Source organism: Podarcis erhardii (genome assembly GCF_964252035.2).
Source record: "Podarcis erhardii genome assembly, chromosome: 13".
Lineage (NCBI taxonomy): Eukaryota > Metazoa > Chordata > Lepidosauria > Squamata > Lacertidae > Podarcis > Podarcis erhardii.
In genome coordinates this window covers 17,619,503-17,646,128 of record NC_138502.1, presented here as the reverse complement: position 1 = coordinate 17,646,128, position 26,626 = coordinate 17,619,503, and the positions used below count along the sequence as shown (strand labels likewise).

The following is a 26,626-nucleotide window of genomic DNA, read 5'->3' as shown; positions in this document are numbered from 1 at the left end:
TGTTCTGGCTCCAGGGATAGCTGCGCAGCCTGCATTCGCTCCATAAGACGCACACACATTTCCCCTTACTTTTAGGAGGGGGAAAAGTGTATCTTATAGAGCGAAAAATACGGTAATTGCACTTGTAAGTAGAGAAACAGAAGAAGAAGCAAGCACACCATCAAGGTCCTCATATGCATCCGGTATGATGTTCCAGTCTTATTTCCAGTGCAAATGGTCCATCACTGTGATGCTATTGCCTAGAATCCATATGTTACAGCAACGATGCCCTGCACCTATGGAAAATCTCGGGGATCAAAGAAGTGGTGTCTGTCTACACACTGCCCTACCTCTATAAGAACCACAGCAGCATAGAATCTGTGGCATCATTATCCCACTTTTAGCCACCACCAGTTGGTGAAAGCAAATGACAGACAGTGCCTTCCAGCCAATTGCTGACAGAGATCAGAGAAATGTCCCAGATGCCCCAACAGAAGCAATAGAGATGGAAAATCAGTAGTGGGACTAATAATAAAATAAAAGGTGGGGTGTGTGTGTGTAGTTGTTTAGTTGATTAGTCGTGTCCGACTCTTCGTGACCCCGTGGACCAGAGCAGGCCAGGCACCCCTGTCTTCAACTGCCTCCCCCAGTTTCGTCAAATACATGTTGGTTGCTTCTATAACACTGTCCAACCATCTCGTCCTCTGTCATCCCCTTCTCCTTGTGCCCTCAATCGTACCCAACATCAGAATTTTCTTCAAAGAGCGAGCACTAAAACAGGAAGGGGGAAGCTGTTGCCCTCCAGATGTGGACTCAAACTCCCATCATCCCCTACTATTGGCTATGCTGGATGGGGTTGATGGGAGTTGAAGTCCAATGGCCTCTAGAGTCTAAAACCATTTTAATGTCTATTAGCGATCCTGCATGTTTCCATTTTGATCCCATTCGTCGTCTCAGGGGCAGTACCTACTTGGCACACTTTGACCTACCAACAGTTGCGGAGGAGAGGCGGGGATTCGAACCCCGGGCGCAGAGCCAAGAAGCGGTGCCCGTGCCTCCCTCCTACCGGACTTGCGCAGACCTCCTCCCCTCAGCGCCGCAAGAAGACTTTTGACTGACAGGACGAAGCGTCGAACGCCTCTTGCTCCCTCCCCGCCTCTTCCTGCTTGGCCGCCGGAAGGAAGAAAAGGCAGACGGAGTAGGAGACGGAGACGGAGGAGGCGGCGGGCGCCATTTTGGAAAAACGAGAGGCTCCTTCTCCGGCTTTTTTGCCAGCGCGGAGACCCAACGGCTTTGCAGCGCTTCCCGCTTCTCGCTGCGGCGCCGGAAGGAGAACAACGACGACAACAAAAACCCCCGAAAAGCCGCCCCCCGTCGCCACCACAGCTGCGGCGAGGCCGAGAGAGCCGCTTCCACCCTTTATATTTCCCTCCGCCCTGTTAGGCTGAGGGGAGAGAGGAAGGGGGGGAGGGGGCGAGACCCGGATGAGGGAAGAAGCGGCCGACTGAGGGAGGCAGGACGAGGCCGAGCGGAGTCGGGGAGAACGAGGTTGGCCTGCGGTGGGCAGGCCGGGAGGGGGACTGCCAGTTGGCCGTGGGAGGGGACACAAGGGCAGGGGGTCTCCTTCGCCAGGGAAAGGAGGGGGCGTTGGTGGAGACTTGGGTGGGGCGGGGTAGGAGAGAAAATACTCTTCACTTGGGGTACTGTTTTTAAAAAACAGCCGGGGGGTACACAGGATATTAGACCCCGGGGTTGAGGCGGCAGGGCGCCTCTGCAGATCACAGCTCCTGTTACTGGGAGGGGGCTTCAGAGGCAGATCCCCTGACCTTTCACTCTTGAGGATTTTGGCATTTCGGGAGCCTCATTCCTTGCCCCCTCCTCTCGCCCTGTCCTGGGCGCCCTAGAAGTGGGCGTCGAGGGTGCCCAAGGGGCGTCCCCAGGTGGCGGCGGTGCCTCGAGCGGGATGTTCATCTCGCCCAGTTAACTTCCTTTGTTTGGCCTCTACTTGTGGAAAAGAAGAAGAAGAAAAGGGGGCGGGCAGTCGCTCCAACAGAAGGTCGCCGGGGGAAGGATTGGTTTCGGCTGCCGGTTCCACGGACCTGAGGATGGCTGCCAATCTAGGCGACCAGCGTGCCTCGGAATGGTGATTGCAGCGGTTTATTTCAACTTGGTCGGTGGGGTGTCATTAAAGGAGGAATTTGGGATGCGCAGAGTGGTTTTAAAATGCAGAAGGTTGTCCGCTGTACTTCTGGTAACCTGATCTGCATTTGCTTCCTCATTCTATGCTCATAACAATGTTGCTGTGTGGCAGGAATAATACGAAGCCAGCTTTTCCAGGCTGTAACACAAGCTGTTATCTCTCATAACCTAAAAGGGCTAGGAATTTGTTGCTGTTAAATGATATCAACTCACCAGATGAGTGTGACTAAGGAAATACATTTGTTTCTAACACTGAAATTCCATGTGCCTAAAATTCAAACCCAGAAAAGAATTTACCTTCTCTCCCCCCCCCCCCAAATCTTAGGAGGACTAGGGAAGACCCCTGCTGGATACCTCTGAGTGCCACTGCTAGTTAGCACTGAGCTTGACGGGTCAGTGGTCTGGTTCAATGTAAGGCTGTATTATAGGTTCAAACATCAGGTGGAGGAGCAAATTGAGATCAGTTTTTATGTGGCTGGATAGGCTTGTGGAGGAAAGAAGAGATACTGATCAGAGCTCAGAAGGGGTTAGGTCTCTCGCAGATGAAAGCTTACAGCTATAACAGCTTTCTGGATGAAGGTAAAGTCTGAGGTCTTGGCTCAAGATTGCTGGCCCTGGTTCTGCAGAATGAGAAATCAAGTTTAATCCCACAAAATTATGTGTCACATAATAGAAAATTGAAGTGAAACCCAAATACTGTGTACCAAATTTGTTGGCTAGCCAGTGCAGAAGAGATGCATTTGGCATAGATGTTTTGACAAATTTTATGGTAACTGCCTGCTGATTTCTCACAGGGGAAATGTGGATGTTAAGAAGAGATAGGACCAGTGGCCAGCAGTAGAGTTGTATTTAGGACACATCCCAAACTAAACATGCTTTTGAGACTTTGGTCATTGAGATCATAATTTCACCTTGTGACATCATAATGGCAATGATTTCACAAGTCTGCTGGTCTTGCAGAGTTGACTATAACAGGACAGGAGGAATGAAAGTGAGACCAGAGTGTCAAATGTATAGTACTTACCTTTTTCAGGCCTCTGCTTTTCCTTTAGTCATCAAATGTGGGTGAGTGTTGCATTTCCTCTGCAGAAAGTTGTCCCTGGGGCAATAAAAAAAACCACTTTGTTATCATTTTCATTAAGGTTCTTTACGTTTTTGGGACAAGTTCTGTTCTTGAGTTGTTTGTGTTTTCTTTCCTTTTAATCGTTGTTTTAACTATTCTTGAGAACTTGGTTATAGAGCAGCATATAAATTCCTGTGCTAAATGAATGTTTTCTTTAAGTATTTCTAGACTACTTTTTGTGCCTGTGGGCCTTCAGAGCATCTAACAAATTTAGAAATGATTGAAAGTCAAATGCAAACAAACAAATAAACAAACCAACAGCAGAAAAGCTGTCTTGTTTTATTCTACTTTGGAGTCAAAGCTTGTCTCCCAAACTGTTGCTGGACTACAGCTTCCATCGTCTCTTACTATTGGTCATGTTGGTTTAGAGTTGAAGTTCAGCAACATCTGGAAGACCATAGGTTAGCCACCCACTTTCTAAATGAAAAAAGATCTAGTAGTGGTTTTGAGCAGGAAAAAACATGGTTTAAGGCAAGCTTCACAGCAACTTGCCCTGTTGCTAGGATTACCAGTCAAATAGTTGGTTGTTGTCTGTTGGCAACCAATTATTTGATCAGTCAGATAAAGCCTAAGTTGGCACTATGTAGGAATCACCTTTTATTATTGTGTCACCTATTAGCAAAGCCCGGGAGTGAGGGAGCTTACCCATGTTTAATCTCCCATAAGTGTAGCCATCTTCAAACAGGAACTTAGTCATCACTGGCAAAGGTAGCACCCTTGGATCACCAGTAATTTCAACTTGATTGTAGCAGAGTCTGCCTATTTTGTGTGATTGGCTGTCTGCTCTGTCAAGCTCCTGTGTGAGAGAGGTCTAGAGTCTAGAAACTTGTACACACTTATTGTGGAACAATAACCTATTAACTAATTTGTTTCTGTAATTAGTATACATGCCAATTTTATGGACAATTTAAGGTTTTTTTGTTCTAATACAGTTAATGTTTAAAAAATATATGCCCATTTTTTGCAAATACTTCACCAATCAGTTCACCTGGATCTTTTTGGACTGATCAAATGCCCAGCCTTACTTTGGGGAGCAAGAGTGGTCTCAAGGGAACCAAGTAGAAGGACACAAAACCTGGTGTGTTTGTGCGTAGGCTACAGATGGTCAACATAGAAATATGAGATTGCAGGCTAGTAGCTTTTATGGAGCTCATTTCAATGTTGAGTTGAGTGTTGTCCTGAAAATAAAACAAAGACTTTGCCTGATCTTGCATAGTGATTATTTACAAGTAATCCTGGTTCAGATTAGGATATAAATTGTCTCAAATCCAAGAGGTGGGGGGGGGGGCACAAGGCTTTCAGAAGGGAGGAAACAGCTGTCCTCCAGTGTCTGTTTTTTCTGCATTTGCTGCTTCAGTCCTTGAACTGGTCTGATGTCACAAAGGGCCTCTATTGGCCTTGTGAGTCAGCTTACCTGGCTGCATGTGGTGCCTTCTGTTGCCAGGGCCCTTTAGCTGCTGTTGATTTGAAAGGGCTTAGTCAGCCTTGGTCTAAATTACTGAGAGTTTTGAACACAAAGGGGAGCCTTTTTAGCCTCCATATCTGGGCCACAACTACTGTCATCCTTAACTATTGGTTATGCTGGCTGGGGCTGGTGGGAATTGGGAGTTTGACAACAAATGGAGTGCCACAGGTTCCCCCATCCTGGATCTAGAAGGCCTTAAACTTCAGTGTTGATGCTTCTGATTGATGGCAATGTGCCACGAGCATCCTGGTCACACCTTCTGGATGCTGATCAATTGAATGGTTTCAGATGCTTTAGCTGTAAAGGAATAGCTTATAAGGTAGTACTGTGACATGAACCTAGTATAATTTACTTATGTGAGACTCTCTAGCTGTGAATATTGAGAGGATTTGGATCTGGGTTCAAATACTGGCTCACTGGGTCACCTTGAGCGTTCACTCCTGTAAATTTAGAAGAATGATCAAGGAATGGCAAACATAGAAACTGAAAACACTGCTCAATTAAATGTTTTTTTAATAATAATAATAATAATGGGCTGTGTAATAACTGAGCCTGGAATTCAGTAATCTTTCATCCCAATATGTCACCTTGTAGGGCTCCCCAGTACAATCTGGGCAACGGGAGCAGCAGAGAGAATGGAATGGAAGGCCCCATGCATGAGAACCCTGAATGGGAGAAGGCCCGTCAAGCACTAGCTAGCATTAGTAAGGCCAGTGCTGCTGCTGCCTCTGGCAATAACAAAGGTGCCACCAATGGACAGGCTAATGCACAGGTAAGAAGGTTCAATATTTCTTCAGCTGCCTGGAAAGGCATCTTGGAGTAATCCAAGAGGCTGCAGAATTCTTTGCCAGTTTTCATAGTGTGCAAGTCTGCTTTTGACAAACCTTTGGAAATGTAATCTTAACTTGCTAGCTGGAACTCTGCCCAGAAGCCAAAGGGGAGGCTTTGGCCAAGGCTCCATAGCCTACAGTATACAGTAACTGCATGGAAATGAGCATGAATGCTACGAGCGTTTTGTTGGTATGTCTTCCATAGTGTGAAGAACAGATTCTTCTTGATTTGGGGAGGATGTAGACTAGGCCAGGAGCCTCAGCTTTCTGGGACAGATTTGGTGTCTGCATTATTGGGACTTTGGATGCCTGGGTAGCATGATTGTATTACTGAACAGACAGACACACACATAACCAAATCTGTCATTCTGAAACTAAGGTAGTAAGATCCTGGAGTGATTGGACAGCTAGCCTAGCTCCTATGTCAACAAGGTCAAACAAATTCGCGAGCATCCTTTTATGATATACATTTGTGCTCTTTTCTTCTATAGTATGCAGCCCAACAAGGAGAATCCTTGCAGCAGCAACAGCAGCAGCAGCAACAGCAGCAATACTACCAGTGGTACCAGCAGTACAACTACCTCTACCCCTATAATTACTATTACCCTATGGTAAGTAACAGCAGCTGGCCGGCCTCCTAAGCTCCCTCCCAGGACGCCTGTTCATTGTAACTCCATTTCTTCAGTTGAGAGACATCGGCAGCAGGGATCCTAGAATTTCGGAAGGTGGGGGAGGGCAGGAAGGGAAGGCAGTCCCCACCGCATCAGTTGGGCTTCACCTATGCCCTCCCTCCATCCTGTACCATATCAACAGGGTAATCGCAAAGCAAACTGCAGAGAAGGTGTGCCACAGAAGCATAACTTGCTGCTGGAGCTGTTTATTTCTGCAGTTTCAAAGCAATATTGAAGCAAAGAGGTCTTTGGATGTCAACATGGATAGAAAGCTTGTTGAGTGAAACCCTTTGGTTTTGGAGGGCAGAGAAGGCAGAGCAAGAAAAAAAGCCCTTTGTTCAGTCAAGTGAGATTCTGGCCACCACTATGAACTGCTGTATAGAAGGCATGGGGAAGTGGCCAACTTTTATATTGCATGTGAAGTGCCTTCTTATGCTGAATATGTCTCTTCTGATATGATTCCATGGCTTGCCCTCCTACAGAATGTCTACCCTGGGTATGGCTCTCCTGGACAATATGGTGTTCCAGGTTCTTACTCTTCCACAGCATCCCAGCAACCACCAGTTCCTGGACAGCATCAGGGAAACATGAACCAGGTAATGAATACCTAAACTGTAGTTTCCCCCTAAGTAATTTCTCCAAATACTGTCTTATCTCTTACTGTAAAGAGCTATTTTAGCTGAAGAGGGCTTGGTGGATTACAGAAAGGCTGTTGGGTGATCTGTTCTTTCGCTGCCAATAGTAAACAGCTTCTCTGGAAAAGAGGGTGTTGCCTGTATTAAAGGCAGCAGGAGGAAATGAGCTTTATTTCCTTGCCTTCCCATATGTCTAGCCAAACTTGTCTGACTCAGACAAATTCTTTTGGGTGTGATGCTACCATGGATGTGGGCAAGGCCAGCTCTGTATTGTGCTGTGCAGTTTGACTGTATGACTTGGGTTTTTTGGTGTTTCAAATTCTTGCTTCAGAAGTTTGAGGTGATGGTAGTTAATGAGTGGGGTGTGATGCAAAAGAAATACAGCACATAGAAACAATTCTGTGCAGCCAGGGGCTCAAAGCAGATTCTGACTTTCCTTCCCAGTTCTGAGAGGCGATGGAAAAAGGGAGGCCGGGGTTCTAGGTTTTCAGGCAGAAGTGTGAAGCCATCGTGTATTTGACTCCCGCCTGATTTGAGGCCTTAATGTTTACTGTCCATGAATGTGGCTTCCAGAGAATGTGATGGTGCCAATCGTCTTTTTCTCTCAGCCTCCAGTCCCAGGCATGGAAGATGGAGGGATGTCCTACCCAGGCCAACAGCAACAGATGCAAGTCCCCAATCCCCCGCAGTCCCCTATGCAACACCCCAGCCATCCTTCACAACATAGCAACCATCCCATGGGCTCTGGGGGGCAGCAGCAACAGGGGGGGCCTCCTGGAGGGCCACACTGCCAGCAAAACCAGTCATCAAACCAGTACAACCAGCAGCAGCATTCCTACCAGGATGCCGCCAAGCCCAAGAAAGGACACCAGCTGTGGAACCGCATGAAGCGTGAGTTTCTAAGGGCCAGGGCAGTAGCAGCAGCAGCAAACATGATGCCCTGCAGATGCTTTGGAAGGCTGCTTCCACCATCCCAGACCCCTGGCTCCGCTAAGTGGGGCTGACAGAAGTTCTGGTCCACAACTTTTAGAGTGTTTTTGGCAACCCCTGCGCTAGAGGGGGGGAAAACACTATCACCAGACTCACATCATAGGTTGAGGGAAGAGAGGATGCTGCAGACATGTGGATGCCGACCACTGCTGCTCTTTGCTGGGTGGTGGGTGCCCCTTATGGAAAAGCCTAACGAAAGCTAAGAAAGTCAAGCCTTGTCAATTGCTTGAAATGGTACTAGAAGCCACTGAATCCAGCCAAGAATTGTGAACTGTTGATACCATTTTAGTAAAGTTTTAATATATGGGCTTGGACTCTTGAGAGAAACAAGCAGCTTCTTTTCTGCATGCATGCATATTGTTACATACCACCTTTCCTCCAAGGAGCTGAGAGTGATGAAAATGGTTCTCCCTCTTCCTGTCCCCCCCCCCCAAGCAACCCTGTGAGATAGGTTAGGCTGGAAGACGGTGACTGGCCCAAGGTCACCCAGTGATCTTCATAGGGATTTGAATCTAGGCTGTCTCCTGTCTTATTCCAACACTTTTTTAAACCACTACAGCACACTGGTTCTTGTGCAGTGTGGATTTCCTACTGCAGCCCCTTGAATCCTCCAAAAAGCTGCTCTTTTGAGTTGGGAGCCTTCTAGACCCGCATGGTTAATGACATGAGGGAGCTTGGAGGGGAGAATCAGCAAGATCGGGAACCCCCTTGGGCAAGTTGAAGCCCTTCCCAGTCACCCAAAAAGCTCATTCGATCAAAATTGAGATAGTTGCACTTAGGTGTTTGATGCAGTAAGTTAGCTTTGTCTTTACTCTTGTCTCACTGATTTCAATGGGAAAGAGATTTCTTTTTTCTTATAAAAGACCTGGCATCCAGTCCTGACTAGTTGGAGTGCTTGCTGCATTTCCAAATAGTTAAAATACTCCTTTATTGCTGTGCTTTCACTCAAAGGAACTGCTGTTTCTCTCTAGTTTTACAGAGATGAATGGTACCACTTACTGTCTGTGGCCACAGTAACCAATAAGTGTCTCCCTTGTGGCATTTTAAGTCTGTGCCTGGAGGAGGCTGAAGGCCAAATTCCAAAAAAGAATCACCACAAAACCCCTCTCTTTCCCAACAGAAGCACCTGGGTCTGGTGGTCTGAAATTCAACCTACCAAAACGCCCCTTTGTGGTAACAAATCAGAACTTCAACTCCTCAGAGCAACAGCAGCAACAACAACACAGCAACTTTGGTTCCCAGCAGAATTCTGAGAAACGCCACAATCACAGGTGTGCACAAGTTCCTCAGTTTTTCATATTTATGTTTGGGTGGTAGGCTCTCACATTTCTAGTAAGGGGAAGGAAACTGGGATGGTGGCAAGCAAATCTCTAGGTTGCAGAAATCCCCTTGCCTGTGGCTGTGCTTTCTGTGTGGGGTGGGTGGGTTTAGTATCAGTGATTGTTACATATTCCTGGGAATACTTCACTTCGTTTTTGCACGTTTCTAGCCTTCTAGTTCTAGGAAGAGGCTGGAAAGCACCTTGTTTCTTGGTTTCATTGTGGGGTTTCTGGGAGCACACATTCTTGCTGCCACTATAATTAAGATTATGCACTGCTGAGTTTCTTGTAACCCAAGGTTTCTGATTCAGAACAGCAGTTGATGTTCAGCCTGTAGAAATGAAGCACCTTACTTACATTGTATCTGTTCACTTCAATCCAGCCCAGATTATTAAATATACCAGAGATTTCCACATCATGGTCATATCTGGTCCCCATTTCACCAATTATGATGCCATTATGCTAGGAGGGAAGCCTGGGAGCAGTGCTGCCTTTTGCTTGGCCATCGCTGCTCTTGGACTTTCACTATAGTATCTCAGTCTCAAATCTGTGTTCTCACAGCACAGAGGTGTACATGCAAAGATGGGAATCTCTGGTCTGCAGCCTGAATGCAGCCCACTAGGCCAGTGTTTCCCAACCTTGGGCCTCCAGCTGTTTTTGAACTACAATTCCCATCATCCCTGACCACTGGTCTTGCTAGCTAGGGATGATGGGAGTTGTAGGCCAAAAACATCTGGAGGCCCAAGGTTGGGAAACACTGGTGACTAGGCCTCTCATTCTGGCTTGCTGTACTTTCTCCCCACGCCCTTCCCCTCACTGAGCCTACTTCTGTCCTTCCTTGAGAGCCCCAACTAAGTTCTAGCTGCCACTGCCTCCTTCCTCATTGAGAAGCACTCCAGGCATGCTCTGTAGCCAGGTGTTCTTTGCAGCTAGCTAGCACCTTTCAGTACTAAATGAGAAGATTGCTTAAAGGCTTTTTGTGTTTCATTGCTGAAGCCTCTAGAACATTCATTTCTTTCTGGAGGTTGGTCCAGTTCCAGCTGATGCATTCATAGGAAGATGTGGCCTTCAAACTGTTGGTGAGATAGTGTTGAAAGAGCTAAGTTCAGTGAATTTCAAAACAAGTTTGGCTCAGAAGAAATTACCATGCAATATATATTAGTCTCTTTCATAAAAACTTTGGACCGTGTTGGTAAGGCTTCAGAGAGGCCATACCCTGAAGAGTGGCATGAGTCTTGGTGAAGGGTTTCTTTCTGTTTCTGAATGCTGTTTGCTGCTATGTTTGCCAGCCTAACACAGTTAGACGTAGTCTGAAGGTATATAATAAATAAGATGGTGTTTTCCCAAAACTTTTGCTTTTTCTCTGCTTCCTACTTAAACATGGCAAAAGCCTTCAAAGTGTACTGAAGGCCTAAATAAAGGGCTTAGCATGACTGAGAATATGTTACTGGAGCCTTGAAATATAAATAAAATTTTTCTTGCAGTTCTTCAACGGGGAAGCCAGAAGACTGGCCACCAGACATGAAGGAGTACGTCCAACGCTGCTTCACTGCCTGCGAGTCGGAAGAGGACAAGGACCGCACTGAGAAGCTGCTCAAGGAAGTTCTACAAGCCAGGCTGCAAGATGGCACTGCCTATACAATTGACTGGAGCAGAGAGCCACTTCCAGGGTAAGAGCTGCAAGGCCAGGCATGTTACATAGGATTTCTGATTTCAGACTTGGGAGCACTGATCTTAGTTGCTAGTTTTGCTGTCCTTGCTATTCTGAGTGAGATCCAGGGTGTTTGGAGAGAGGCATGTTGGGGGCCATGGTTTTTCATGGAAGATTTTCCTTGAAAGGCGCATGTGGGTAAATATTTGATTGCATCCAGAGCACTTATCAGTCCCATGCTTTCTCTGCAGCTTGGGCCGAGACAGCATGGCTGAAAGTCCCAAGAAGAAACAGCAGCGCTGGGAGGTGTCTTCTCTCCACTCACCACGGAACTCCATGCAGTCCAGCCTTTCCCAGCAGCAGCAGCAGCAGCAACATCAGGTGCAGCAGCAGCAGCGAAGTGCTGGTGGCAACTCTCAGCCACAGCGTGGAGGAGGTGGAGGGGGAACGGGGGCTGGTCGGACTCGCGGAAATGGCTTTCCCACCAAGTTTGGAAATCGCAATGTCTTCATGAAGGATAACAGTTCATCCTCAAGTGTTGATTCACGTTCCAGGTCACGTTCCTCGTCACGGTCTCCCAGCCGCCACTTCCGACGGAGGTAAGTAAAAGAAGCAAAATGGGAACAGAGACTGTCTCCTAGAGAGCCAGTGTGGTGTAGTGGTTAAGAGCGGTAGTCTTGTGATCTGGGGAACCGGGTTTGCATCTCCGCTCCTCCACATGCAGCTGCTGGGTGACCTTGGGCTAGTCACACTTCTCTGAAGTCTCTCAGCCCCACTCACCTCACAGAGTGTTGTGGGGGAGGAAGGGAAAGGAGAATGTTAGCCACTTTGAGACTCCTTCGGGTAGTGATAAAACTGGATATCAACTCTAAACTCTTCTTAGTTTGCACCAGGTCATTAAGGGGTGTGTTGGTTAAGTGGCATATACTGAACATCAACAGAATTGTATTCGGTGTAAGAGCTAGAAAATTTAAAAGGAAAATTAGTTCGGCTAATTTGTAAACCAGGTTATTTTATGATTGTACAAACAGCCTTAAGGTTCGCAAGAGCTAGTGGGGCAGGTGTAACATGAAGCTGATTACAATTTAGGACCTTGACTTGCATAGAAGAGTTAAGAGATGAAACACATTAACTTTCCTTCTCCCTCTCTCAAAATAGTGATTCTGATTCAGACAGTTCCTATTCAGGCGCTGAGTGTCGCTTGGGTGGCCGCAGGAACACCCAGAAGAACCGGGGTCGCGGAGGCCACATGGAACGAGGCAGGATGAGAGCTCAGCGAGGGAAAAGGTAGGTTGGCTGGGTGGAAAACCAAAGTTCAGCATATTCACTAGCTGCTTGCGTGTGATTTTTAGATTAGCTGTGAGGGGTTACCATGTTCTCTCTGATCCACAGAGGACCTGGGTATTTCCCATGAAATAGCATCGGGGTGACCCTTTCATTTTGGTCTCTGCAGGCATGATCAGGGCCCTTCCAAGCGCAACCGGAAGCGCAACACCATGGACTATGAAGATCCTGAGAAAGAGTTCAAGAAGGAGCGGCGGGCAGCCCGCTTCCAGCATGCGAGCCTTTTCAAAAAACTGCGGCTGGAGCCCCTCATTTTGCAGATCAATAGCCTTGACAGCACTGGCTCTGATGGACTCGACTGGAACGAACTGAAAATTGTGGGCACCTGCCAGGAGATCACCAAACATTACCTGCGTCTCACTTGTGCACCGGACCCCTCTACTGTCCGGCCTGTGTCTGTGAGTAACCCTAGGCAGTGGAGTCTTATCCAAGAGCTTACCTTGTGTCTTCCTGCTTTTCCACCTGGACATACTACCTTTCTGTGTTTGTTTCTGGGCAACGGCCACTGATAAAATGATATGGGGCAGCTGTTGTACCTGTGGAAGCTTTTCCTGGTGCCCATAGGGGCTCCTCCCCCTGCTAAAATTAGGCGTAGAAGAAGCATTTTATTTTATTTTTAGCTAATAGAGTAGTTTGTGATGTGTATGTATATGGTACAGGTGCCCACAGACCAAAGAAAGTTATCAACTCTTATCAGTGTTAAAAAGACATCCAAGCAAGGGGGGTGGGTGAGAAAGAGGGAGGTGCATACATCCAAAACCCCAGGAAAGGAGGGTTTGCCAGCCGGAGGAGGAGGAAAGAGCAAGACCTCATTCACACGCATAAGGAAAAGAGAGTACACTGGTCCCACTGGGGGGTAAACCAGCTGGAACCTATATGGCTCCTGAGTGGCAAATGAAAACATAGAACATAATGATGGCAGGATCAGACTGACCAGGGTGCACATATTTTTGTAAGGAGCAAAGTACTGTTTTATTGAATAGGAACTGTGTTTACCGATAGCTCCCTTGATTATGATGGTTATTAATTTTGAATGGAAATTGCGAAATAAAAGTGCTATAATAAACAAGCATGCTGGCCTGGGAAGGGTGGAAACCCTTTATTAAAACTCAGTGATGCCAGGTGCTGCAGCCCTGGTAGCAATTGCCATTGCTTTCTCACCCAGCCACCACTCAGCATCCTACGCGCTCCTATTCCAAAGGTGTTTCTCCAAGGCTGAGCAGCTTTGTCAGCTAATGCTTGGCAGAAGTCTCTTTAACTTAACCTTTTATTTTATTTTTCTCCCAGGTGCTTAAAAAATCATTGACCATGGTGAAATCTCACTGGAAAGAGAAGCAAGATTATGCCTATGCTTGTGAACAGATGAAATCCATACGGCAAGATCTCACTGTAAGCTTTCTTGAGGCACTGAATGGCAGGAGGTGGTGAGGGTGGAGGGCTTTGCCGTGACTGTAATAGACTTGACCAGGCAAGAGATCTTCATCTGTTGACTTGCTTCTTGCCAACAGAACTTGTAATTACCAGTTATTTTGGCAAGGGAATTGGTGCATTTGAATTCTCCATAATGGGTGCCATGTCTCCTGATTAGTACATGCGTATTTGTAGGTTTTTTGTGGGGTGGTGTTTTTTGTTTGTTTGTTTGTTTTTGTTTTTTGGTGCAAGCATAAAACCTGGTACCAAATACAGTTTGGTGTCCTGAGATTCTACTCTTTTTTATAAAACTAGATCTGGAAGTGCTGGCAATGAGATTTTTAGTGAAATTATCTGAAACCAGAGGTGAAAAGAGCAGCTTTCTGCAAATAGCTGGACTGTTGCTTCAGGGCCTTGGAAGTGTGCAATTTATGCAAGTCACAGAGGTCAACCCAATTCTGTGCAAGACAAGCTGTATTTCTGCAGTTCAATGTTTATGAGTGTTTTCCCTGGTTCCGTACTTGGCCATACCTTTACTTGTGTAAGGAACACTTAAATTAGGCAACTTTTTGTGTACCTGTGGCTTTTAAGCCATGTGCCCTTTGTGAACTGCTGTGTTACTTTATGGGTTGAGCAGCTCTGACATAATATAGGTGGAGCAACAGCTAATAGCAATTTATTCATGTTAGCCTTCTGCCATAGGCTGTTTTCTCGTTATTAAGTACTAAGAAAGGAAACAGCTGTTTGAAGCTATGTGAACAGCCAAGGTGAACTCCAAGTGCCACTCTGGAAGCCCCCCAAGGTGACACAGGCCTGCCGCTTTCTATAATCCTGTGGGAGCTGCTTTCACCTAAGGGCCTTGCATCCACAGTAGCAGGTGGCATCAACAGTAGGGTAAAGCTAGTCCAAAAAGGTCCAACTTTTTTGTTTAATGTAGCTTTTGTAGCTTTCCAAGTTCTAACATGGGTTGCTGGTTACTTTTGGGGGTGGGGAGTGAAGGAGATAAATTTGGGGGAGCCGTATTAGATTTGTCAGCAGGAGGTAACAGATTACCTATGTTATCTTTTGTGTTGGCTTAAAATACCTGGGCTTTCGAGCCGCCTCCTTGGCTTGCTTCCTTTGAGTTATCAGAACACTTTCATGCTCTTACTTTGTAATTTCTGCTTCTGGTTTGGTTACTGCCTGTATCCGTGAATCATCAAGAACAAGGAAGGGAAAATCAGGTTGGCATCAATGCCTTGTAGAAACTTCTATTTGCCAAGGGGCAGTGTTACAAGAGCATTTTATGCATGGCCAACAAAGTCTTTCCACCCATTGCAGGAGGCTGAGACATGTCTCCTAAACCTGATAGCTTCAGAAGCAGCCTGCACTTCATTTATCCACGTATATTCCAATCTTTCCTTTCACTGTGGGAAAACAGAAAGGAATTCAGCCATTGATGAATATGTAAATACTTACTGACCTATAACTGCTTGCTAACCCTCTCTCTTGCCCTGCTCAGGTTCAGGGAATTCGTACAGAATTCACTGTGGAGGTCTATGAAACCCATGCCAGGATAGCACTGGAGAAGGTAAGAGCCAATGGGATGTCACAGCTAGAACGGGGGAGATCCAGGTTCAGATCCTTCCTCAGTCATGAAGTTCACTGGGTCATCTTGGGCCAACCACCGTCTTGTAGCTTAGCCTACCTCACAGGGTTGCTATGAGGAGAAAAGGTGGGAGAACCATGTACATAACCTTTAGGTTGAAGCTTCAACAATATTGCTTCAAGGCATTTCTTCAGACCATGTCCCAGGAAATGTGTTGCTTGCCCTTTTCAGTAGAGAAGAGCTATAGTGGCTAACACTCTGTCAGTTGCGCCAAGGTATTCTCAAACTGGAGAATCCCTGCTTTTTCTTTTGCAGCTTAGTAAGGGGGGGAAAGTGTACGTCACTTTGTAACCTTGAAGAGTTTCTTGCACCTATTTAAAAACAAGAAGATGCCTTGGGGAAGGACATAGGTGCCTTGTTCTCCTAGTTAATGTGTTGCCAGCATAGTGCTCATGATTACACATGTAGCCTCAGAGACCTTCTCTGGCACCCACAGGGTCCTGTCCTCTGCTCCCTCACCCCAAAATCAGGTTTGAAAGAAGCCTTAGTGAGCCAATGGAAGCCTTTTTCACATAGAATTGTGGGGCAGGGGGCAGTTGGGGGTTTGCAGCTGGGGAAAGGAGAAAGGTTGTGCAGGTGGGGTGCCCACGGCAGTCTCCAGTTTGCAGATGTGCCCAAGAGCCCAAAAACATTATAACTCCTGGCCTATCCTCTGCCTTTTTCCTATCTCCTTCACCTGTCACATACTGATTGTTTCCCAGTTTGTTTCATAAAATATTTGTAAACTGAATTATATCTAGAACTTGCTGCACACAGAACTTGAGGGAGGGAGGTGCAGGTGTGTGAGAGTTCCCAACGCAGGTAGCCCTTGTGACACAAAGAGTTTCTCTCTCTTACACTAGACAGATGAGAGCCTGTGAGGATTAAGGGCCCATTCACACATTACACTGGAGGAGGACAGTGCTAATTCAGGGAAGGCACAGAGCCTTTCTGGCTTGGTGAGGTTGGAGTACTAAATTGCTAAGTTTGTATCTGGCTCTAGGAGCGGGAGGGGTGTGTGGCAACTTGAAACAGTTCCATAATAATGGGAGTATCTTCTCTAGGGTGACCATGAGGAGTTCAACCAGTGCCAGACACAGCTGAAGTCACTCTATGCGGAGAACCTCCCTGGGAATGTTGGAGAATTCACTGCTTACCGCATCCTCTATTACATTTTCACAAAAAACTCAGGGGGTGAGTGCTGGGGCTGGGGAAGGGAGGGGTGCATGGGTGGAGAGGAAGACCTGTATGGTCATAGCTTAATCTGAATTGACCCTGCATCAGTTTTGTGGTGAGGCTGCCCATATTACTTGTAAATTGCAATTAGAAAACCAATTCCTGTGCATTGCTGTTTAGCACATTTTTCTTGAAGGGGGGAAGTGGATGCAGGAGTCTCTGGTAGTTCAAGGCTAGTCTGCTGAGTTCCTCTGGCACTCGGGGATCCCTTTTTTGTGGCATTTTGCCCGTGAATGTGTCCTTGTAGCCACTGTGCCTGTAGGCGGAAGATGCAGTCACTACACATTGGACTGTAGTCTGAGACCCATAAAGAATTCCCAGCCCCTGCGCCTCTCTTTCCCACAGCCTGCCCCTGCAAAGGCTAGTGTTCTTTCAATCAATGCCAGTCCTAGAAAGATGTCAAGCATATTGCTAGACCTGCTTTCAAAAGACTGTAAAGCAAATAAAGGCTCCAGACTAGTGGGAAAGAAGAGCTTAAATTCTTGACCAACTGTGTTAATAGACTGTGCCAAGCCAAGCAAGCTTAAATGTAGGCGTAAAGAATAGGGAAGGTTATAGCATGAGAATGATTCTTGATGACTCTGTTTTCTCCCCTCCAGACATCACTACAGAGCTGGCGTATTTGACGAAAGAGATGAAAACGGACCCCTGTGTGGCACATGCGCTCGCCTTGCGGGCTGCCTGGGCCCTGTCCAATTACCACCGCTTCTTCTGCCTGTACCGCCAGGCACCCTGCATGTCCGGCTACCTCATTGACAAGTTTGCTGAGCGAGAGAGGAAAACAGCCCTCAAAGCCATGATCAAAACGTATGTGAAGTCAAACCAGACACTCCTGGGGTCAGGGCTGGGAAGATGACTCACACTTGCACCCTTCTCCTGCCTCTCCCCTCTGCCCCAACTCCCTTGTGGAGCAAAGAGGGAGACTTAAGTCCCCTGTAGCTAGAGGCGGGTAAAAGGGGGCTGTGTTTCTGCAACTGTAGCTTAGAGGGCCATGTCCTTCACAGGTAAGTAGGAAGATGGCTTAAGCCACCATTGATCCCTTGGGTTTTAAATACCAGTTTGGCTGTGAAACACGGACCAGGTTGAGGACCCACTAGGGCTGTTTGGATTCACTTAAGAAATCTAAGTAAATTTAACAGCTGAAGTGCTCATCTTATTTTTACTTGATTCCGGAAATACAGCATTGAGGTTTTATTTGGGCGCAAGAAGCAATAAAGAGCCATTGCCCCAGACAAAAAACAAAATTGGTGTATGGGAAAGAAATAATAATTACAGGAGCAAACCTGTGAGATTTTATTTTTGTTGCTGCTGCTGCATCCCATACCTGAAGAGGGATGGAGGCAGGGTAAGGAATAGGACTGTCCCATGGCACAGTGCCTGCCCTGGTTCAGATAAAGAGAGCTGTTGGAACTGGAAGCTCTGGGCCTCACTTGGCTGTGCATCTCAGCATGGATGCCATCTATCTACACTGTTGCTTTGAGTGGGATGCAGCCTTGTTGCATCCTGAGAGGAAAGGAAATCTGAGTGTGCATTGCACTGAAAAAAGGGCTTGCATAGATGGGTGGTATCTGCTCACATACGCTTTGCATGCTCCTTCAGTTTACGCCACAAGCCTTTAAAGTGCCAGGGGGGTCTCTGTCTACAGGGATTTAATAAAATGGTTGTCAGGTCCAAAAGCTTACAAAGCACGGTGGTAATTAGTGGTAGTGGTAACTGCCCATTAGTCCAGAAGTGGTGCTGTGGTCTAAATCACTGAGCATAGAGCTTGCCAATCAGAAGGACGGGGGAGCTCCCGTTGTTAAGTCTCTGCTCCTGCCAACCTATCAGTTCAAAAGCACGTCAAAGGGCAAGTAGATAAATGGGCACCGCTGCAGCAGGAAAGTAAAAAGCATTTCCGTGCGCTGCTCTGGTCTGCCAGAAGCGGCTTAGTCATGCTGGCCACATGACCCAGAAGCTGTCTGCAGAGAAACGCCCGCTGCCTCGGCCTATAGAGTGAGATGAGCGCCGCAACTCCAGAATCGTCCACAACTGGACCTAACAGTCAGGGGTACCTTTACCTTTACCCAAAAGATAGGAAGCAAAAATAGATGGAGGACTTACAAGGTGGCCGTGCCTAGTAAAAGATGCTAAGAGGGCAAAAATGCAGTGCAGCACTTGAGGGTAGAGCAGTTGCTTTGTCCATATATATATATATTTAGGGAGTTGAAGGAGTAAATTTTAATTATGTGCAAAGTTGTGAACAACTAATAGGATTCCTTAGAACAGCTAATTAGTATGTTTTGTCATAGCATACTCTTTCCTACCCCGTTTCCCAAGATCTCTTTCTGCGATGTCACCCTTTTGACAATTGGTACAATATAAAGTCAATTCTACTTTGTTGTAGGAGAGTTCCCTGAAGTGGGTTTCTTCTCCCACTTGCTCCACAGGCACAGCTGTGTACATTTTTCTAAGCTTTTCCTTCCACTTGGAGGAGAGCCAGTACCTGCCCAATGCCAGTCCTGACTATTCTGCATTTTCAGGATGTGTGGGCGCTTCATCACTAACTTGCTATTTATTTACCAGTACAGTCTGGATGACTCTTTCCTCCCTGCCTTGGGTGTAGTTAGTTGCCTCTCTGTATGTTTATTACCATTGCATTGGGGTGTAGGGGTAGGTTTAGTTTTTGTTTGTCATTCATAGCTTAGGACTTACTATAACCTGCAGGCCTCCTGAATGTGCTTCTGAGCAAGGATAGAATGCCTCAGTTATTGCATATCTTCATAATTCTGAACAAAAAATTCCTTCCAGTAGCACCTTAAAGACCAACTAAGTTAGTTCTAGGTATGAGCTTTCGTGTGCATGCACACTTCTTCAGATACACTGAAAGAGAAGTCACCAGACCCTTCTATATAGTGAGAAGGTGGGGAGGGGTATTACTCAGAAGTAGAACTAACTTAGTTGGTCTTTAAGGTGCTACTGGAAGGAATTTTTTGTTTTGACTATGGCAGACCAACACGGCTACCTATCTGTAACTGAAACATTCATAATTCTGTACACACACTCAACTTCATGCCTGCTGAACTTTGTCTCCTCTTCACAAATTAAGCAGCACATTGAAAGAAAGCCCATCCCATATGGACCCCTTCTTTTCAAACTCTCCTTAAAAACAACCATGAGGGTTAGGCGCTTAAATACGAAACGCTCTCAAGTGCAGTTTCTTCACGTTGCTAGGGTAGCTAACGGTAACTAATTGCATACTTAGGGGCAGGATTCTGCTTGTCGTCTTAGCCTGGATTTCATCTGCTGCCTTTTCCCATTCACCAGTGTCTCTTTTTATCTCCCTCAGTTTCCGCCCGGTGCTTCCAGTCTCCTACGTTGTGTCAGAGCTGGCCTTCGAGAGCGAGGAGGAGTGCCAAGCCTTCCTCGCAGCTCTGTCCCTTGTGTATACTAGTCCCGACGCCACCAAGATTGACTGCAAGCAGAGCTTGGCGGTCCTGGCCAATTTCTGAAAGTATAAGGCCCACTTCCCCGCCCTGCCCCGTTTTTAACCTATGTACATATGTATATATATTTATACATATATAAAACCAGATTCAGTTGGCTGCTGTGGGCATGCCGGAACCTAGCTGTGCTGCGCCTCTCCCGCTGTCCACGCCGCACACGGAGCGAAGAGGGGTAAGATCCAAGGACATCGGATGGCGTCTGAGACCACCAGGAACGGAGAAGAGCAGAGAGTTCAGTCTAACGATTGTGTTTTTTGCCAGCAGTGGGGTAGGGAGGTGCTGGGGAATACGTGAGCATCAGTTTATGATCATCTGTTTTTTTCTTCCCCTCGTGTCAAGATGCATGAGAGACCATAGCTGCAAGACCCCACCCATCACTCATTGGTCAGAAATGGCTGAGATAAAGGGTTGGGGAAAGAAACAGGGATCTCTAAGTGAATCACTGGGAGATGCGGAATTAACTGCTGTCTCCTTGTGTTGCCGTCCCTTCACCCTCACAAGAGTGTTCAGGAAGCTAGAATGATTTCTCCCTAAGCTACAGGGGATCCCTTTGTCCAGATTTTTCTAAAGCCACACAAGTATCTTTACAGAGGCGTAATTTCATCTAGATTCCACCTGGGAAAACACTTGAGAAGTCAGCGGTACATGAGAACTAACGGTTCCCTTGTGTAAATATGTGGAATGATGATTTTGTACAGAAGCTACAAGTTGTAAATAATGCTAGGAAAACTCTTTGTTTTCTAAGAGGAAAAAAAATATCTGTGCTTTTCTACTTTTATAATGATGAGTTTAACAGATGGTTTTCTCTGAAGATGAAAAATCCAGGTTGTTTTGTGTGCGCATTTTGTGTTCTCCATTGTGCTCCTCAAAAACTAACGCTGTCTCAGTTTTTTCCTCTTCCGAGCTACGGCCTGGCTCCAAAAGAGCATGAGAGGGAGAAAGAGAGATGCCACCTCTCCAGCCGATCAAAAAACCAGCCTGAGGGGGAAGAGCAGAGCAAAGCCTGCCTTGGCGTGTTTCCTACCAGTTTCAGTGACTTTTTCCTGTGCAGAGAATGCAAAAGACTTCTTTGTAAATTGCACCTCATTGTGGATGTGGCGGCGTAAAGAGAATCAAATCAAGGCAGTAAGAAGGAACCACAGAGGAATTGAATCAACACACAAGATGATCCTTGCAATCTCCTCCTTTTCTATTGTGTTCTGGAGTTGTCATGCTCAGTTTTTTTTAATTGATTTATTTATTTTTCTCCCTCTGTCCTCAGTTCTTTACAGGTAAACTCAGAAAATGCACCACCCCATTTCCACTTTTCTCCCTTCACATTGTTTCAATTTTGTTTAAAGTTTTGAAAGATTGTCCAATTGTCTTTCTCCCTTCCCCATTTCTCTCTCTTTCTCCCCCTTCTTTCCCACCCTTAGTCTCTAGCCTTCTCATAATCCCTTCCCCACCCTCTCTCCTTTTCTCCTTTGCTCTAATTCCTCTTTTCTTTCTCTTTTTATTTTTGAACATGTGTAATTTTGGGATGTTTTGGCTTGGGCTGGATTTTTCAAAGATTCCTTTTTCCTTTACAGAAACCTCTGAATCTTTTTCCAACTGATTAAAGCAAATTTTTGAAAACAAAAATCTGTGTTGGTGTCTAAAATTGAACAGGGGGGCAGTCTCTAGGAACAAAACACAGGAACAGAACACATGCAAAGGGAGATTAATCTCTAGCTTGTTTTCATCTGCCCCCCCCCCGAAAGTAACAGGCAAGGGGTGTGTGATGTGTTTAGTTTTGCTGACTTGCAAAAGCTACCACACAAAGTGTTGGGACAGGGGAGAGAGGAGGAGGTTGTTAGGGGAACATAGGAGCCTACAGCATTTCTGAGCTAGTCAGCTGCAATGTTTGCAGATTTCCTCCTTACATGGCACGGTAGAGGGACAGTGGCCTGCAGTCCTTGCCATTGAGTCATGACAAACATCCATTGAAATCAGTACAGCTAAAAGTGCACAGTTGAGTGACTTTCTTCTCAAAAGGTCTTGGTCATGACTAATGGTCAGAACAAGTTTATCTGCATTCAAAAGTCTTGCTACATTTTGTTACCTAAGGGAGGAAAAACGCCATGTCATCCAAGCCACTTCCCTATTGTGTGTCCCTGTTGTCCAAGTTTGGTGTTCTCATTCACATGGAAGTTGTAGCTCCCAGTACCCCAGTGTATTTATGCTCTAGTCTACCAGATGTACCTTGCCTGAATAAATGGGGAAAGGACACCATAGTTCCTACTGTTGCCTCAAAATAGCTTAATGCAGTATGAGTATAGTATCCTTCCTCTTAAATCCCTTCTGTAGGTAGCCAGCCCAGGTTATTCAAGGCTAGTTCACCATCTTAGCTGTGTTCCTGCTGTTCACAATAATACAATTTACAGGGTTATACCCCCTTCTGTAGAGTGGATCTTGACCGCAAAGATGCTTACCTGCTGCTTGATAACAATTGCCTCAGCAGAGGCAGCTCAGCCATAAGGCAGGGTGGTGCTGCTACCTCAGGTGCATGTCCCATCTGGCCCTCTGCCAGGAGCAGAGAAGTGCCATTGCCATTGGCACAGATTTTGAACAAAACCTGTCCATTTGAGGTAAGATCTCGCCTGAAATCAACACAATCTTGCCCAAAATCAAGGGTGCATGGTAGCAGTAGCAGCAGCATGGCAAAACTTACTGTTTCGCCTCGAGCAGCAGAACAAGAGACGCCACCCCTGCCTCAGTATAGATCTATTTTCAGAACTGTGGTGTAAAACCCATCAGTCCGCCTACCTTTTCCAACCTCACACAAACATAATGCCTCTACAGCCTGTGTTCCTAAATCATTAATAGTTGGAATCCATGAGGAATCTGCTGGCAACCGTAGATCTGCCTTTGCCCGTGGGATCTTCACCATGGTCAAGTGGAACTTGTCTTTGTCTGGAGGAGGAATCACTGCCAAACCCTTCTTGTTAAAGGCATCCTCCAAAGTCCGGGCCAGTGATCCCAGCCCAGGCGTAGGTGCTGGTGACAAGTAAAGCACACGAGAATGGAAAGCTTCAACCTTGTGGAAGGAGAGAAGCAAGGCGGGGGGCAGCAGGCACTGGCTGTTGGCTTGCAGTTCCTGGAGTGCCGTAACAGCTTTGCAAATGTGTTCCGAGGTATCTAAGTGCAGCAGACACAGTGTGATGTGCAGAGTAGGCAAAGGGGTATAGAACTCTTCTAGGTCTGGCTGAACCTCAGAGAGGGCGCCTTGGAAGAGTTTCACAGCTTCCCAGGTCTCTCGACTGGTGACTTGGATAGCTATGAAATGGGTGGGACGCTGTTTGCGATGCGGAAGGTGTCCCACCTTCCTGCTCTGCAAAGCCGTGTTTTCCTCCTCTTCCACTATTGGGTCATTTTCCTTTGTGATGCCGAAGGCATCCAAATTATCCAGCTCATCCTGTCCGCCAACTGTCTCGGCCACCTGTTTTTCTCTGGCTGAACCATTGACCGCCTCTTCTCCGCTGCCTCTAGCTGCCCCTGGTCCAACACCTCCCACCCCCTTTTCTCTGTCTCCATTTGAAGGATGGTCCTGAACCTTTCCCTCAGTGGTTCTGGCTGCCTCGTCGACTTCCTTCATCACCTCCAAGATGGTTCTCCCACTTCCTGTGGACCCAAAGACGTTGTCTGTGCGGCTCACTTTGTCCCACACCATGCGAGTCTTGTATTTGAAATAGTGGATCCTATGTTTGGGGATAGCTAGCACGCCAGGCCCGGCTGAAGCCAGGTCCTCCCAGGAGAAAGCAGCAAAAGGCTCTTCCAATACCCCCAAGAACCGATCCAGGTAACCAATAGAAAAATGTTCAGCAGGCAGCTGGGGGTCCCAGAGGAGACGAGAGATAACATCCTCCGCAGTCTTCATGGGGGGCTTCTTGCCTTGTGGAGAACGACTGCGGTTGGATCCACCGTCTTCTGAACGAGGAGCAGCTCCCATGTCACCAGGGTGACTGTTCCGGCAGCGGGAACCAAAGCGGCAACGTCCTTCTAGGAAAAAGCGGCAAGGGAGGTCGATCTCAGCAAGGGATTGCTCAGTTGGAAGAGAATCGGGGGCTGCCAGTGGTTCCACAGGGGTATCCGAACAGAGGTCAGTGGGAGAGTCCTCAGGGGAGGGAACCAATTCAGCCATAGCTAAAAATGGGAATCACTCTGTGGAAGAAACAAAATTATTTAGAAGACGCAATTTTTACTGTAACCAGTTCTCACATTGTTCCTGGGACAATATCAATAGTGGGTCATGAGGGTAGCTGTAAGGAATAATCAGAGCCTGGGAAGTGATATGCTGTCCCTGAAAAACGGGAGTGAGATGAGGGACCAAGTTTGCACAGGGTGCTGCTGAAGAGTTGGAATTATGAACCAGGAAGTGTCTGGTTTAAATCCACCCGCACCTGTGAGCACAACGAAGGCAATATTGACATGCATTTACAGGCATGTTAGGTGGGTGGCTGAGCAAATACATGTGAACTTTGAACACTAGGTGGGAAAGGAATGTGGTCAAACACATCAACTAAGATGATGACAATTGGTTTTGTAGGATGTAGCAACTGGAAAACAATCTCTCTCCCTTAGTTGTATCTTATGAAATGTAGGGGCTTGAACCAGGAAGGGATTCTCTGCCTCAAAGTCACCACAACCACCTTAAAACAACAACACCTGGGGAGGGGCCTGTAAGGCTTCAAAAACAAGAGGAGGTGCAACACTGCTCACCCACAAAACCTTGCGTTCAGTGGACTCTTAGATCAGATTTAAATTTTATTACATATATACTTAATGATCACATCTATACGCTGACATTCAACCAAGAGTGATATGCCCCCCAAAGCTGCTTACTTACAATTAGTATCAAAATAAAAGAGCAATATAATATGAGAGATGCGGCTGGTGGAGGTGATCTTGTCCATTGTGAAACAAGATAACCACTCCATGTGGTTGGGTAATGTTTGCTCTTGTGCTCTTCCTGGAAAATACCGGTGGTGGTTGTTTAAAAGAAAGGAAAAGATGTGATGCACAGGGACAGAATCACTTGTGCGCATGCTCAGAATGGTAACAGTAGAGGGAGGGGCAAAATAACAGCCCTGAGACATACTAGCAAGGTGTGTTAATCGTGTGGCTGGCAACAGGCAGAATTGAAAAGAGAAACCGGGAATGTGTGAGATCACGGGTGAAGAGCAGGGTCCATTTAGGCTAGTAGGGTGGAAAGCAAGGAAAGCAGTGACAGGTGGAGTCAACTAATTCAAGTCAGACTGAGATTGGTGGGTCAGAATAATAATATAATAATATAATAATATAATAATATAATAATATAATAATATAATAATATAATTTATTATTTATACCCCACACATCTGGCTGGCTTTCCCCAGCCACTCTGTGCTGCTCCCAACAGAATATTAAAAACATGATAAAACATCAAACATTTAAAACTTCCCTAAACAGGGCTGCTTTCATATGTCTTCTAAAAGTCAGATTGTTGTTTATTTCCTTGACATCTGGTGGGAGGGCATTTGCACTAAAAAAACCCGCACTACCTTAATGCCCCGTTCGTCTGGAAGCTCTCTTAATGGAATGAAGCAAAGCATTTATGGGAAGCTCCTCCTGTATCGACTCAGCATGCGGCTCGCTGTTGTTGTTTATTTACTACCTGCGCATCCCACCTTTCCCTCCCACGCGCTCAAGGTGATCAACCTAAGTCCTCCCCCCCCCCCGCTTAATTCCCACAACAACCCTGCGAGGGAGGTTAGGAGGACAGGCAGGCACCGACTGGCCCAGCGTCAACCGGTGAGTTTCATGGACCAGTGGGAGGATTAGAACCCAGGTCTCGCAGCTCCTAAATCGACCCTCTTCTGAGCATTAAGTAAAAGAGAAAGAAAGAAAGAAAGGGCAGGCGAGTTAAGGACGCGGCGAGACACCACTTACCGTGGCCCGACAGACTTCCAGGGACTTCGTGGGCTGGGCGTGCCACTCCCCGAGTCTGCTTCCAGGAGCAACAGCTCCGCGCCGCCGCCTCCTCGCGTGCAACGGGCTTGTCTTCCTGGACAGAAGGAAGCTCGCGATCCCACAATCCCTCTCTGTTGTCATTCTCTTTTTGCAAAGTGCTGCAACCATTTGCACCTACTGCCAGCAGAGGGCGAAGGCCGCACGCTTTCCTCCCTTAGCTTTTTATTTTGAAGACGCGCCGCGCAGGCTCGAATCCTTTCACCGGGGTTAAATTGGCGCTGGGACTCGAGCTTGGCGCGCAGAGGAGGCGGCAAGGGGGGGGGGGAGAAGGAAGGAAGGTGCCCCCGAGCATGGGCAGAGTGCCATTTCTTCAGCCTTGAGTAATTACACCCAATTCCCACACTCAGGATAAAAAGGTTTCACAAAAGCGGCAGGTGGTGTTCCCAGACCGGTTTGAGGCCTGGCACCTCCTGTATATTTGTTTGCTTTTAAAGAAAACAGCATCGCCTTGAACCAAGTTGGCACAAGGAGTGGCAACGCACAAGGTGATAAAAGAGGGGCCATATGTCACACCCAGTGAGGAGAGCCCCCTGGACCCTGCCGCCATGGAGGGTGGGAGCCTTGAATGTGCCCCCCCCCCGCCATCCCATGGAGCATTTCTTAACCAAAGGATCCTCCAACGTGGACCAACTAGGCCG

General features: G+C 46.8%; 2 protein-coding genes and 2 long non-coding RNA genes across 5 annotated transcripts; 1 reads left to right on the top strand and 3 right to left on the bottom strand.

Annotated features, from left to right (window-relative positions):
- Positions 1 to 1,644: 1,644 nt before the first annotated feature.
- On the top strand, positions 1,645 to 21,581 carry LENG8 (leukocyte receptor cluster member 8). 2 transcript variants are annotated; one of them, XM_081837361.1, is made up of 15 exons: positions 1,645 to 2,122; positions 5,361 to 5,538; positions 6,088 to 6,207; positions 6,750 to 6,863; positions 7,511 to 7,793; positions 9,013 to 9,163; positions 10,696 to 10,881; positions 11,114 to 11,461; positions 12,021 to 12,149; positions 12,316 to 12,604; positions 13,494 to 13,595; positions 15,118 to 15,186; positions 16,308 to 16,437; positions 17,079 to 17,286; positions 19,805 to 21,581. In XM_081837361.1, the coding sequence occupies exons 1-15, from the start codon at positions 2,085 to 2,087 to the stop codon at positions 19,965 to 19,967; spliced, it is 2,508 nt and encodes an 835-aa protein (XP_081693487.1). In that variant the 5' UTR covers positions 1,645 to 2,084; the 3' UTR covers positions 19,968 to 21,581. The 2 variants fall into 2 exon arrangements, with proteins under 2 accessions (XP_081693487.1, XP_081693486.1); XM_081837360.1 differs by lacking the exon at positions 1,645 to 2,122 and adding an exon at positions 3,037 to 3,243.
- Positions 2,633 to 5,350, bottom strand: LOC309327909. The gene is made up of 3 exons (XR_014150671.1): positions 3,947 to 5,350; positions 3,203 to 3,277; positions 2,633 to 2,798 (listed from the first exon to the last, which is right to left on the bottom strand). It is a non-coding gene; the product is annotated as an uncharacterized lncRNA (long non-coding RNA).
- LOC309327902 lies at positions 18,768 to 19,805 on the bottom strand. The gene is made up of 2 exons (XR_014150663.1): positions 19,498 to 19,805; positions 18,768 to 19,234 (listed from the first exon to the last, which is right to left on the bottom strand). It is a non-coding gene; the product is annotated as an uncharacterized lncRNA (long non-coding RNA).
- LENG9 (leukocyte receptor cluster member 9) lies at positions 21,180 to 26,042 on the bottom strand. The gene is made up of 2 exons (XM_081837426.1): positions 25,908 to 26,042; positions 21,180 to 24,140 (listed from the first exon to the last, which is right to left on the bottom strand). Exon 2 carries the CDS (start codon positions 24,118 to 24,120, stop codon positions 22,693 to 22,695), a length of 1,428 nt encoding a protein of 475 aa, XP_081693552.1. The 5' UTR covers positions 24,121 to 24,140; positions 25,908 to 26,042; the 3' UTR covers positions 21,180 to 22,692.
- Between the last annotated feature and the right edge of the window lie 584 nt (positions 26,043 to 26,626).

Bases quoted from the DNA above. Each gene is read 5' to 3' on its own strand.
- LENG8 (XM_081837360.1), top strand. From the start codon at position 3,104: ATGGCAATGATTTCACAAGTCTGCTGGTCTTGCAGAGTTGACTATAAC. The intron at 7,794-9,012 runs GTGAGTTTCTAA...CTTTCCCAACAG, and splicing joins GCTGTGGAACCGCATGAAGC to AAGCACCTGGGTCTGGTGGT. The intron at 13,596-15,117 runs GTAAGCTTTCTT...TGCCCTGCTCAG, and splicing joins CCATACGGCAAGATCTCACT to GTTCAGGGAATTCGTACAGA.
- LENG9 (XM_081837426.1), bottom strand. From the start codon at position 24,120: ATGGCTGAATTGGTTCCCTCCCCTGAGGACTCTCCCACTGACCTCTGT.